The sequence below is a fragment of the Mirounga angustirostris genome, unplaced genomic scaffold (genome assembly GCF_029215605.1).
Source record: "Mirounga angustirostris isolate CCGP_5_RB_7025 unplaced genomic scaffold, mMirAng1.0.hap1 SCAF_4, whole genome shotgun sequence".
Taxonomy (NCBI): domain Eukaryota; kingdom Metazoa; phylum Chordata; class Mammalia; order Carnivora; family Phocidae; genus Mirounga; species Mirounga angustirostris.
The window spans coordinates 158948870-158963738 of record NW_026991712.1 but is presented as its reverse complement, the minus strand read 5'-3'; the positions used below and the strand labels follow the sequence as shown (position 1 = coordinate 158963738).

The following is a 14869-nucleotide window of genomic DNA, read 5'->3' as shown; positions in this document are numbered from 1 at the left end:
CCCAGTTGCTAATTTTTTTTTTTTTAAAGATTTTATTTGCCAGAGAGAGAGATGGCAAGAAATGGAACACAAGCAGGGAGAGTGTGAGAGGGAGAAGCAGGCTTCCCGCTGAGCAGAGAGCCCGATGTGGGGCTCCATCCCAGGACCCTGGGATCATGACCTGAGCTGAAGGCAGATGCTTAACGACTGAGCTACTCAGGTGCCCCTCCAGTTACTAATTTGTTCTGCTTCCTGTAGCCTGCTATTTATTCCATCTGGTAAATTTTTCAATTTTATTTGTTGTGTTGTCTTTCATTCCTTTTTGTTTTCTACCTCTTTTTAAGGGTCTCACGGATGTCCTCCACTCTTTTCTCAAGTCCAGTGTGTATCTTTATGATCATTACTTTAAATTCTCTATCAGACATATTATTTATATCTGTTTCACTTAAGTCTCTTGCTGTGGTTTTGTCCTGTTCACTTGTGACATATTCCTGTCTCATTTTGTCTAACTCTGTGTCTAAAGAGACAGAAAGCTGCATGTTAGGAAAGCCCACTATTGTCTCCTGCTCTTGAAAGTGGTGGGTGGGATGTGCACTTTTAACAAGGTGGTGCTGTTCCTGTTCCGCAGGGGATATGCAGCCACCACTGAGACCAGGGCAGCTAGGGCTGCTGCACAAAGCAGGGGAAGGGCAGGTAGTTTCAACAAGGTATGTGCATCCTCCACAGGAGGTAACCAGCTACTGCAGCTGCCTGGACTGAAGCCCCACAAAGAGCACCGTTGGGAGACACTGTCTTGGCAAAATTTGCACTGGTCTTCTGGGGGTGGGGACCCACAGTGCTGGGACTGAGGCAGGCTCAGATGGAGGGGGTGGGGCACAGTGTAAACAAATTAGTGAATGCCTGCACCACACTGGTTTCTGCAGGTGACCATATATTTATGTGGGGAGCAGGGGAGGGAAATGGTGCTTGCCATCTCCTTTGCTCTTGCAGGAATCTCCCAGTGAAATGTGTCCCTCTAGGACACACTCTGTGATTAATAAATAGCTCTCCCTCCCATATGCTCCAGGCATTTTTCAAACTACTACTTCTGTACTATATCTCTATGGGCTGTTTGCTATGCTCTCGCTTTAATGGTAGTGACTCTGTTTCCTATTGCCCTCTGGGCTCTCCCAGAGCCAAGCCTGCTGATTTTTGAAGTTCCAGGCTTTAAATACTGAACTTATGAAATTTGACCTATCTGGTTTTCAAAGCCAAATGCTATGGGGATTCATCCACCCTGTGTAGGCTCCTTGGTGTGATAATCTTTTTCTCTCCCCTCTCTGCACCTGTGGCTCCCTCCCTTCCACTGATGGCCCACAGGTTATTTTTAGCTCCCCACTGTATCTCCATTCTTCCCTTTTTGATGGTATTGGAAGTTTAATTGTGGAGTTTGTTCTGCCATTCTTGTTGTTTTCTGGGTTACTTACAGTGATGCGAGTGTTATGTAGTTGTGTCCATGGATGAGGTGAACTCAGGGTCCTCCTATTTCACCATCTTCCTTGGAAGTCCCTTAGTTGGTGTGTTTTGCCTTGAATCCTGCTTTTTCAGATATTAATGTTGTTCATCTGTTCTCTTACAGTTAGCATTTGCCTGGTATATATTTTTTTCTTGCAAGCTGAATATGGCTGGATTTTTTTTTTAACCCAATCTTGGAGTTTCTAAGACTCTAAGGGGAATTTAGCCTGTTTACATTTACTGTAATAATACATTAGGTCTGATTCCTGACATTTTATGCATTCTAATTCTTTACTGCCTTCCCTTATTTGGGAGTTCTAAATGAATTCTTATTTCTTTCCTTTTTCCCTCCATTTTTATCCTTCAGTTAATTACCCTCCAGATTGTAACATGTTTTAAAAGTTATATTTTTCTATCGGTGGCAAGTATTAAACAGTTATTTATAACTTCCACTCTCCAGAACAATACAAGGCCATTAGCAAACTTTCACTTAGCTTTCACACACCCTCTCCCCATGTCCTGTGTTTTGTTGAAACCATATATAACTGTGTTAATTTTTTACATTGTACCTTCATTTTCCCAGAGATTAAAGTGACCTTAATTTTTTGGCAGCCCTTTCCATAATTTCTTAAATCCCACGTCTTTTTTTTTTTGCTTCAATCTGTTTTTCACTTGCAAACAAGCTTTTTGAATCTCTGCAGGTTTGTAAAGGTATTTATATTCACCCCAGTCTTGAATATTAATGTGGCTGAGTAGAGACCTCTAGATTCAAAATCATTTTCCCTGAGAATGTTTTAGCCATTGTATCTTTGTTTTTGAGCTCCTGATTTTGGTTCTTCCAATCTGATAGATTCATTTAGTAATTTTCTCTTATTTTTTTTTTAAGATTTTATTTGAGAGAATGAGATAGAGCATGAGAGTGGGGAGGGTCAGAGGGAGAAGCAGACTCCCCGCTGAGCAGGGAGCCCGATGTGGGACTCGATCCCAGGACTTCAGGATCATGACCTGAGCCGAAGGCAGTCGCTTAACCAACTGAGCCACCCAGGCACCCAATTTTCTCTTATTCTTATTTAACCTGTTTTTTTCTCTGCCCCCCCCCACTGAAAACATTTAGATTTTTTTTTTTCCATTTCTCCTTGGAATTTTGAAGTTTTACCAGAATATGTCTAGGTATGCAGCTTTTTTTCCCCCCCAGAAATTAGGTTTGCCAGTCATTGAGCCTGTTCATCTCTGAATTCTTCAGCTCAGAGTTTTCCTTTATTATTTCATGGATTTTGTTGAGTGAAAAGGAGGAAAAGCTTTTATGTTTTCATTATTCATTTCTACTTTTTATATTTCATGTTTTCCCATTTCATGAGTTTTTATTTTGATTGATTTTGGTCGTCTTTGCTTTTTTGAGAGTATCTTCCTTTTGCATATGTAAGGGAATCATCAGTTGAGGTTTAGAATTCTTGACTATAGTCTTTTCCCCTCAGGACACTGGAGACATTGTACCATTATCTTCTGCCAATCTTACTCTCTTTTCAAGGGAGTAACTTGTTTTATTTTGTTTAATGTTTTATATGCTTTTGTTTTCTTGATCCTTGAAATTCGGAAATTTCATCCAAATATGTGTATGTTAGGTTTTTTTTTTTTTTCTTTCTTCAATAATCCTACATGGTACTGGGGGGATACTTTCAATCTAAAGAATCAAATTCTCTTTCAGATTAAGTACATTTTCTTTAATTCTTCTGTTTGCTCCTTCTGGATTTCTTATACATATATAAGATCTTCTAGATCCTTCACAACTTAATATTTTTCTCATAATTTCACTTTTTTAATCCTTTCCGAGTCCTGGTAGAATTCTTCAAGTTGGTCTTTTGACTATAGGTTTTGTTTTTTGTTTTTAAAGATTTTATTTATTTATTTGACAGAGACACAGTGAGAGAGGGAACACAAGCAGGGGGAGTGGGAGAGGGAGAAGCAGGCTTCCCACGGAGCAGGGAGCCCAATGCGGGGCTCAATCCCAGCACCCTGGGATCATGACCTGAGCCGAAGGCAGATGCTTAATGACTGAGCCACCCAGGTGCCCCATAATTGACTATAGTTTTCCACATTCTCTAGTCTGATACCCTATTGTTTGCAGCCTTGATTGAGTTTTAATTTGATAATATTTTTCATCGTTGTAAACATTTTCTTGTTCTCAAAGAATCCCATTTTCCCCACAGGCAAGAAACTTTACAACTGTGCTGCATGTGGGAAGAGCTTCAGTCGGAGCACAGATCCTCGCTATCATCAGAGAATTCACACCGGAGAGAAACCTTTCATATGTGATACATGTGGCAAAGCCTTTAGTTATAACACAAATCTTCGTGTTCATCAGAGAGTCCACACAGGAGAAAAACCTTTTAAGTGTGGGGAGTGTGTCAAGGGCTTCCATCAGAGCTCCAATCTTTGCATCCATAAGAAAGTTCACACCGGGGAGAAACTCTACAAATGTGGTAAGTGTGGTAAGGGCTTCAGTCAGAACAGAGATCTCCAAGTGCATCGGAGACTCCACACAAGAGAAACTGTTTAAATGTGAAACTCTGAAAACATAGACTTAATGCTTGTCTGAAAGTCCACACAGGAAAGAAATGCTACAAGTGTGTGTGGTAAGTGCTTCTTCAGTCAGAGCATAGATCTCCAAGTTTACCAAAAAATTCACACAGAGAAACCATTAAATATGATAGATGTGGTAAGGGTTTCAGTTACAACATGAACCTTCATGTTCATGAGAGAGACCATAGGGTCTCACAGGGGTAGAAACCTTGTGTACATGAGAAGTGAGCTCAAGTCTTCACATTCATCAGATCCGTTGTGGGAGAAATACCCTACACATGTGGTCACAACTTCTGCTAGAGTGCATCTCTCCTCCTTTTACCAGAGTCTTTTTCTCTGACAACTCTGAGTTCCATGAGAGTCCAGCTATGCATGCTTTGCTCTCCATTTTGTCCCCAGCTCCTGGCACACTGCCTGGTACAAGTAGCCATTCACGAAGTATTTGTTGAATGCAAATCCACATGGGAGAGAAGCCCTGTAAGTGTGATGTGTGGTGAAGACTTCAAAGTCCACACATTGAAACCTTTTTAAAAAATGCTGCATGGTAGGGTGCCTGGGTGGCTCAGTTGGTTAAGCGACTGCCTTCGGCTCAGGTCATGATCCTGGAGTCCCAGGATCGAGTCCCGCATCAGGCTCCCTGCTCAGCAGAGAGTCTGCTTCTCCCTCTGACCCTCCCCCCTCTCATGTGCACTCTCTCTCTCTCAAATAAATAAATAAAATCTTTAAGAAAAAAAAAAAATGCTGCATGGTAAACATTTCGGTCAGATCGTGGTTTTCATCATTAGTTAATCCCTGTAAGAGAGAAGTCCTGTTAACCTGATGAATATACTAATGGACTTGAGATAAATATTCAAGTTAAATCAGTGTAGTAAATTTAAAAATATATACCTTCAACATAAGAATTCTCATCCCTAACCTCGCAATTGTAAAAAATACATGTTTTAACATAGGAGTTTTGACAAAAGTATCTGTTGTATTATTCAGGAAAAAAATCCTGTGAAATGACATTTTGTGTCAGGCTCTGCACTGTCTCCTCAGAAGGTTCATTCCATCTCAAAGAAGCTTCTGTTAGATATAACCAATGAGTTACCCAGCACCAATGACAGATAAGGTCTTCCTCCTGGGAAAGACACCCCTTACCTGGCAAAGGCCCTTCTAGGCTGAAAGCCTCCTGGCCCTAATTGAGCATCTCCCCATCCAGCATGTCTCCAGGCTGCTGGATGCCTGCAGCATAGATTGTAGAAATCTCCAGGTAAGGCATCTTCAGGGTATATGTCTCTAGAAGGGACAGCTAAAGAAAAGGGCTGCAGCAGGGTTTATGGAAGGGAGTTAGAGGAGAGGAAAACAAGTCTGAAAGGGAATAATTAGAGGGAAAAGGAAGAGAACAGTGCCTAGAAAGGAGGTTGTGGAATAGTGGGGGAGGAAAGCCCAGAGGCTTCTCCAAAGTCTCTAGCAAGTATGGTGACCCCCAATACGGGCTGTCCCTGGAAGTCTGAGCTGAGCAAAGAGTGGTCTGTAGTGGGTAGATCTTGACCCCATCAGCATTAGGGCCAGTTGGGACCAGAGGTGGAAGAGCTGCTGTGAGGAGCCTTGGAAGGCAACTCCATGCCCCAATTTCCCCAGGTGGCCCAAGTCAGGCATGGCAGGACCATTATCCCTCAATGGGAGGAAGGATCATATAGGAAGGCAGCAATAAGGCTGATTCTTTTCAGGAGGCATAAATTAATCAGAGACAGAGCCTTGCAATGAAGAGGGAAGACCTGGACCAGTGGAGGTTAGGAAGAGGTCAAGGACCTAGTTTCATCACTAAATGTGGGTAAGGAAGAGAGATGCTTTGTCTGAATCCTTCACCTAGGAGCAGTATGTTCTATGTGCCCCCTAAGCAGCCATTTCAAGGGGAAGGATATCTACAATTAGAAAGGCTTTGGGGCTCTAGGAGGACTGTCAGCTGAGCAGTCCAGAGACCATCGGCTCACGTTAGGAGAAAGGGTTGATATGCTGGAGGGCTTAATGGCAATTGGCGTAGGAGAGGCACTCAAATATCATTGAATGAAGGTATTAATAAAATTCTAAACTCACATTTTATATTAGTTTCTTTTCCTTCTTCCTCTTTGTTTTTCCTTTCCTTTTTTTTAGATTTAAAAAATATTTTAAGTATAAAATATATCAGGCATACAGAAAAGTTCAGAAAATATAATGACTATAATAGTATGTTAAAATTTTTGCCATATTAGCATCAGATTTTTTTTTTTTCTAGCAAGGAAAAAACAGATTTAAGTAAAGCTTCAAGCTATGTCACTTTGTTCAGAGGTATCAATTATGCTTAAGTCACTGTGTATTATTTCTATGTATGTTTTGAGTTTTATTACCTGTATGTCCATGGTATCTTAAATTTTTACATAGATAATATAATTTATTTGCAATTTGCTTTATGCCCCAAACATTACATTTTTTATATTTTTATGCTGATGTTTTAGAACTAATTAATTTCAGCTTGTCATCTTCTATCAGATAATCTTTTCAAAAGATTATTTGTATACCTCTGTGCCCATAACACATTTTCAAGCTTTTATAGAAATTGTCCTATTTAAAGACCTTGTAGAATCAATTTGTCAAAGTCCGTGAAAAATTTTTTGGATCATGATTTTTGGGGTTTTGTTTCTTTTTCTTTCATTCCTTCCATTGGATTAGGTTTTCTTTATTCTCTATTTTCCTCTACAAGATCAGTAGTTAAATTTTATCTTTTTGTTTTAACATTTGTTAACATTCATTACTTAATAAAGTCTGCATCATGCCTGTCCTTAAGAGAGTAGAACACTAACTGTGCTTCTCCTTCTCCCAGGTTATGTTATGGTTGTGTATAGTTTTAATTTCATCATGTTTTTAACACGTCCCCAGATTTGTCATTATTTTGTTGTAAGTAGACAATGCAAGTTTGGATTAACCTGCACATTTGCCAGTTTCTTACCACTGGTTCTTATATTTCCTCCTTCCTTGTGAATTCCATTTCTCAGCCTCCCAGAGCAGAGGCAACTTGTGCAGTGGTCAAAAACACCAACTCTGCAGCCAGATGGCCTGGGTTTGATATGTGGCTCTGTGACCTTGAGCAGATTACTGAATTTCTTTGTGCCTCAATTTCTCTATCTGTAAAGTAGGGATGATAATAGTATCTACTTCATGGGGTTGTTATAGGGATCAGATGAATTAATATTTGTAGAATGGTTAAAATAGTGCCTGGCTTGTAGCAAGCCTTATAAAAGAGTTCCTTATATAAATAAATTAATCTCTCAGATTTTTCTAATTTTTCAGCAAGAGTGTCTGTGAGTAGTAAGTTCTTTATTTCTCCCTTACTCTTGAATTATGGCTTAGCTAGGTATAGAATTCTCAATTGACATTTATTTTTACTCAGCAGTCCTGAGCCTCTGGTGCTACTTTTTAAAGTCTGTAATTAGCCAATTTATTGTTCCCTTTGAGACAGTGTGTCTTCTCTCTCTGGTTGATGTTCAGATTACCTCTTTATCTTTAAAAAGGTTTAGCAAGGGGCGCCTGGGTGGCTCAGTTGGTTAAGCGACTGCCTTCGGCTCAGGTCATGATCCTGGAGTCCCAGGATCGAGTCCCCCATTGGGCTCCCTGCTCAGCAGGGAGTCTGCTTCTCCCTCTGACCCTCTCCCCCTCTCATGTGCTCTCTGTCTCTCTCATTCTCTCTGTCTCAAATAAAATCTTTAAAAAAAAAAAAGGTTTAGCAAAATCCTGAAAAGTAGGTGCTATTTTCTGAAATGTGTCTAGGTGTGGGTTTACTTAGGTTTTTTTCTAATCAGGACATATTATGCTTCTACATACTGTTTTCTATTAATTCTTTATTCTTTGTGTACTTCTGTTAGATTTGTCATTTTTCTAGCTTCTTGAGTTACATGTTTAGAACTTATTTTTAGCCTTTTCTTATTTTCTAATATTTTCTGTATTTCAGTGAATTAAATTTCCTGTGAATACTTTGGCAGCATCCTTTCCAGAACACAGTTTGGCAATCTATATCAAAGTCCTTTAAAATGTTCATATCATGTGGCTCAAATGTCACATTTAATAATCTATATTAAGGACATAATCAGTTGAATTATATATAAACGATATACATTACCATGCTATTTCTACTATTTTTAAAAAGGAAAGGATTACTTTAGAGAGATTTTTTTTCTAAATCATAATATATTTATATAATCCAGTATTCTTCAGCAAGAAAATGTTTGGGGTCATTTTTAATGACTTAAAAAATGTACACAATATAGTAGATGTAAAGACAGAGGGAAAAACTTGGAAAAATACACTAATGTATTAATAGTGTAAATGGATTATTTTCTACTTTGTGCTTCCTAGTCCCTGCCAACAGAAGTATTGGTTCTTCTAATTACAAAATGATATGTCTGTTGTAAAATATCACAATATTATGAAGCAAAAGTAAGTGTAACTGGTTTATTGTGGAGTGTCAACTCAGTGGGGTATAGGTATATAAGATCATGAAATGGTGTTATTTTTCTAGTCACTTCCTTCATCCATATTCTGTTGAATTCCCCTATTTGATTGATCGAATGAATTAATGAATATTGAGTGGGAAAGAGAGCCCCTGAGGGAGGGAGAGCTTTAAGAAAGAGAAGACTTTCTCCCTCACCAGTTCCCCGAGTAAGAGTACAAACTGGGTAAAAGATTACAAACTGGTAAAAATATTTGCAACCCATAAAGAGATTCACCTCCCTATTCATGAAGAGCTCTTAGAAATCAAGCAAAGCACACACACACAAAAATGTGAAGAGACTGTTCAGAGATAATATAAATGGCCCTTAAATGTATGGAGAGGTATCAAATTTTCTCATATGAGAAATGCAAATCAAAGCCCTACTGAGATACCATTTCTCACTTAACAGATTAGCAAAAAACTGAAAAGTTAAAAAATTCATTCTTAATAAGGTATTGAGAAGCAGGCATTCTCATAAGTTGCTGTGGGGATTACAAAATAAAACTATGGAGAAGAATTTGACAGTATCTACCAAAACTATAGATACATTTGCTTTTTGACCCAAATATCCCATTTCTGAGAATCTGTCCCACAGATATATGTGCATTTGTGCCTTAAATATTTGGCATTGTTTCCAGTAGTGAAAAAATGGAAAACAACACAAATGTCCATCAATAGGGGACTGATTTAATAGACTGTACATCTACAGTGGAATGGTGTGCAGCTGTAATGAAAAAAATTTTCTTATTGAAATGGAAATATCTCCAAGATGTATTATTAAATACAAGGTAGAGAGGGGCACCTGGGTGGCTCAGTCATTAAGCATCTGCCTTCTGCTCAAGTCATGATGCCAGGGTCCTGTGATGGAGCCCCGCATTGGGCTCCCTGCCCTGTGGGAAGCCTGCTTCTCCCTCTGCCCACTCCCCCTGCTTGTGTTCCCTCTCTGGCTGTCTTTCTCTCTGTCAAATAAATAAAAATCTTAAAAAAAAAAAAAAAGCCAAAAACAAGGTAGAGAACAATGTGTTTATATGCCTGTATATATAAATATATAAAAATATATTGTATAAAATATATAATACATTTTATTAAGAATGAAAATATATATCCATATTTGCTTATATTTGCATAATGTCACACTGGAAGGATAAACAAGGGACTAACGAAATGGTTGTCTGGGAGAGCAGGGCTCAGAGTGAGGGTTTTGTTTTTTTCTAAATATAGTTTTTATTTGAACATGCTATTTTTAAAACAATGCTCAATGAGAGCCAACAGCTTTTAGCATTTATTGATATTATATTGGCTTCCCTATTTTGTTATTTTTAATAAATATTTTAATGCAGAATTTTTGCTTTTATGGGTTTGAGTTGTTTTATTTTAATCAGGATTTGTTATTATGGTTTTATAGTCTTAAAAGTGGGGTAATTCATTTAAGTAACTGAGAAAAACAAAAGCAAAATATACTCAAAAGCAAGCAGAAGGAAATAAAGGGCAGAGATCAATGAAATTGAAAACAGAAAGAAAATATATGCAATTGATGAATTAGTGAACTTTACATCTGAAACTAATGATGTACTATATGCTGGCTAATAGAATTTAAATTAAAAAAGAAAATAAACCAAAAGTTGATTCTTTTTTAAAAAGTTGATAAGTATCTAGCCTGACCAAGAAAAAGAAAAGACAAATTATTGACAAAGACTATTCTCCCTACAAACATTAAAATAAGGAACTACTCTGTGAACAACTCTACACATACATGCAACAACTTAAATGAAATGGACCAGTTTCTTGAAAGACACAAATTACCAAAACTCATTCAAGAGAAATAAAGTGAACTATACCTATTAAAGAAATCTAATTCATGGATTCCAAAAAAGAAAACTCCAGGTGCAGATGATTTCACTAGTGAATTCTATCAAATGTACAAGGAATAATTAACAATTCTTCAAAATCTCTTCCAGAAGAGGCAATACTTTCTTACTCATTTTATAAAGCTAAGAGTACCTTCGTATCAAAACTAGACAAAGAATACAAGAGAACTGCAGACCAATATCCCCCATTAAAATAAATGCAAAAATTCCTCAATATTAGCAAATCAAATTTGATATATAAAAAGATAACACAAAACAAATGTTATTTATCCCAGGAATACAAGACTGGTTCAATGTAATTCTCCACATTAACAGACTGAACAACAACAAAAAAAACCCCAACATGATTATATCAATAGGTGCAGAAAAAGCATTTGACAAAATTTAACATTCATAATAAAAATTCAGCAGATGCAGAATAGAAGGGAACTTCTTCAGTCTGGTAAAGATCATCTGCAAAATACTACAGCTAACATACTTAATAGTGAAAGATGGAATGCTTTCCTCCTAAGATTGGAAACTAAGGCAAAAATATCTACTATTGCTACTATTGAATATTGCTCTGGAAGCCTTAGCAAATGCAATAAGGTGAGCAAAAAATAAAATCCATTCTGGTTGAAAAGGAAGAAGTAGAACTATTCACAGCTGATGTGATGGTCTCTGTAGAAAAGTCCAAGGAACCTAAAAACTCCTGGAACTGATCAATTTAACAAGGTTGCAGGATACAAGATTAATATACAAAATCCATGGTCTTTCTATACATTACCAATGAACAAGTAGAAACTGAAAAGTTTTAAACTACGATTCGTAAAAGCTCCCAAAGAGAAAGAGAAATATTTATGCAACAAAATATGTATAGGCTCTACATGCTAAAAAAATACAGAGTGCTAATGAAAGAGGTAAAAAAAAAAAAAAAGAGAGACCTATCATGTTCACAGATGGGAAGACTTGATATAATTAAGATGTCAGTTCTTCCCAAACTAATCTATAGATTTAATGCAATCCCAAACAAAAACCTGTATAGGAAGGTGAAGGGGACTAGATTAGGCAAGATGATTTTTGAAAAAGAACAAAGTTGAAGGACTTGTATATGATTTTAAGACATATAAATCTACAGTAGTTGAGACAGTGTAATATGGGCAAAAGGATAATGTAGAATAATGGAACAGAATAGAAAATCCAGAAATAGACACACAAATATGATCCACTGATTTTTGACAAAGGTACAATAGTAATTCAGTAGAGAAAGGACAGTCTTCAACACAAGGTACTAGAACTGGACATCTGTGTGCAAAAATATGAACCTTGATCTACACTTTATACACAAAAATTAAAATGGATCACAGCAAAACCACAGTGAGGTACCACTTTACATCCACTGCCTGGGCAATAAAAAGACTAACAAGTGATAGTGGTTGGAACTCTCATAAATTAGTGGTGAAAAGTCAAATGGTGCAGCCACTTTAAGCCAGAGTTTAGCAGTTCTTCAAAAAGTTAAATGGAGTTACTAAAAGACCCAGCAATTCCACTCCTAGGTATGTCCAAGAGAAATGAAAATATTTGTGTGCAAGTTTTTGTGTGGACATATGTTCATAGGAGCAGCATAATAGCTAAATTGTTGAAACAAGCAAAATGTCCAACTGACGCATGGATAAAATATAGAGCATTTATACAATGGACTATTATTCAGCTATAAAAAGAAATGAAGTACTGATACATGTTACAACATAGATGGACCTTTAAAATATGCCAAGTCAGTCACAAAAGGTCACATATATGATTCCAATTATATGAAATCCTTAGAACAGGCAAATTTATAGAGACAGAAAGTAGATTAGTGGTTGCTAGGGCTAAAGATGGGAAGTGGAGAAGGGGATTGATTGCTAATAGGCATGGAGTTTCTTTATTGTGGGGATGCAAATGTTCCAAAAATAGATTAGGGAAATGATTACACAACTCTAAATATGCTAAAATAAAATTAAAATTAAAAAACATTCATTTAATGTTAAAAGGGTGAGTTGTATGGTATGTAAATTATACCTTAATAAAGCTATTTTTAAAAATAGATCAGGGGGGCGGAGCAAGATGGCGGAGGAGTAGGAGACCTGGATTTCGTCTCCTCTCAGGAATTCAGCTGGATAGGGATCAAACCATTCTGAACACCTACAAACCCAACAGGAGATCAAAGAAAAGAAGAGCAACAACTTTCTGAACAGAAAAGCGACCACTTTCTGGAAGGTAGGACGTGCGGAGAAGTGAATCCGAGGCGATATTCGGGAGGATAGACGGCGGGGGAGGGGCCTCCGTCGGCCGCTTCTGGCAAGTGATAGAACCACGGAGCACAAAATCGGAACTTTTAAAAGTCTGCTCCGCCGAGGGACGTCACTCTGGTGGCTAAGCGGGGGGTGGAACCCTCCGGGACAGTGTGGTCTCAGGACCCTCGGGGTCACAGAAAGACCGGGGGTGCCTGAGTGCGGCAGAGCTCCCAGGTATCGGAGCAGGGAAGCCGGCTGCAGAGGCGGAGCCCAGGCGCGGGCTCTCAGCTCGGGGTGGCCATAAACCGTGATCTGCGGCACAGCCGGGCCACTGCTCCTCCAGCAGGGACCCAACAAGCGGCAGATCCGGGGAGACTCACCTTCCTCCCCCAGGAGGAGCCGCGCGGGAGGGCACCGCAGGGATCTGCTGGGTTTGGAGACTCCAGACCGGGTCGGGTGCCAGAGATAGAAACGCGCAGTCACAGGCCGGTTGAGCATGGAGTGCAGCCGGAGACCGGGGAGACGGGAGTGACTGACGGCTTTTCTCTGGGGGCTCACTGAGGAGCAGGCCCGAGTTCTCGGCTCCTCCGGGGCGGAGATTGGGAGGCCGCCATTTTCACTCTCCGCCTCCAAAGCTGTACGGAAAGCTCGCAGGGAACAAAAGCCCCGGAGAGCAAACCCGAGCAGATTACTTAGCCGGGAGGGGGCAAGGGCGGGGCACTTCCGCCTCCGGCAGAGACATTTGGAAACCACGGCAACAGGCCCCTCCCCAGAAGATCAGCGAGAACAGCCAGCCAAGACCAAGTTTACCGATCAATGAGAACGGCAGAACTCCAGCGCTAGGGGAATACTGCACATAGAATTCACGGCTTTTTTACCATGATTCCTTAGTCTTTTAAAGTTAATTTTTTTTTAACTGTCTTTTTGTCTTTTTATTTCTTTTTGAATTTTTCTTTTTCCCTTTTTCAAACAACATCTTATCAATCCCTTTTTTTAAAAAAAAAACATTTTTATTTTTCATTTTTAGAGTCATATTCTATCCCTTCATAGTAGTTACCCATATTTTTGGCTTATATATATAAGTTGTTCTCTCTTTAAAATTTTGAGATAGTTTCTTCTAACAGATTAAAATATACCCTAAATCTCTAGTATATGGTGTTTTCTATTCCCCTGCCTGATCACATCCTCTCCCTTTTTTTTTCTTTTTCTTTTTTCTTTTTTTAAATCTTCTTCTTTCTTTTTCAAACAACTTATCAATTCCTTTTATAAAATTTTTTATAATTTCCATTTTTACAGTCATTTTCTATCCCTTCATCATATCAACCCTTATTTTTGTACATATATCTTTTTCTTTCTTTAAAATTTTGGGAGACACTTTCTTCTAAAAGACCAAAACACACCCCAAATCTAGTGTGTGGCACTGATCTATATACCATATAGATCATATTTGATCACATTCTGGTTTTTCTTTTGTTGTTGTTGTTTTGTTTTGTTTGTTTTTGTTTTTATCTTTATCTTTTTCTTTTTTTTTTTCTTTTTCTTTTTTCTCTCTTTCCCCTTCTTATCCCACTGCTTCAGGTCTTTTCTGATTTGTTTAGAGTATATTTTCTGGGGACGTGGTTACTCTGCTAGCATTTTGTTCTCTCATTAATCTATTCTCCTCTGCACAAAATGACGAGACGGAAAAAATCACCTCAACAAAAAGAACAAGAGGCAGTACCGACTGCCAGGGACCTACTCAATACGGACATTAGTACGATGTCAGATCTAGAGTTCAGAATCATCACTTTAAAGATACTAGCTGGGCTTGAAAAAAATATGGAAGTTATTAGAGAAACTCTTTCTGGAGAAGTAAAAGAGCTAAAATCCAACCAAGTAGAAATCAAAAAGGCTATTAATGAGGTGCAATCAAAATTGGGGGCGCTAACTGCTAGAATAAATGAGGCAGAAGAGAGAATCAGTAATATAGAAGATGAAATGCTGGAAAATAAAGAAGCTGAGAAAAAGAGAGATAAACAACTACTGGATCATGAGGGCAGAATTCGAGAGATAAGCGATACCATAAGACGAAACAACATTAGAATAATTGGGATCCCAGAAGAAGAAGAAAGAGAGAGAGGGGCAGAAGGTATAATGGAGCAAATTATAGCAGAGAACTTCCCTAATTTGGGGAAAGAAACAGGCAT

At 38.4% G+C, this 14869-nt stretch overlaps 1 protein-coding gene across 2 annotated transcripts in view; it reads left to right on the top strand.

The window, feature by feature from the left end:
* LOC123859744 (zinc finger protein 74-like) overlaps positions 1 to 9895 on the top strand; it is a 35778-nt gene extending 25883 nt beyond the window's left edge. For both annotated transcript variants that reach the window (XM_045897970.3, XM_064589362.1), the window contains one exon: positions 3681 to 9895. In XM_045897970.3, the coding sequence (XP_045753926.1) occupies positions 3681 to 4030 (350 nt within the window). In that variant the 3' untranslated portion in view covers positions 4031 to 9895. The remainder of the gene's footprint in view (positions 1 to 3680) is intronic.
* Positions 9896 to 14869: the final 4974 nt, after the last annotated feature.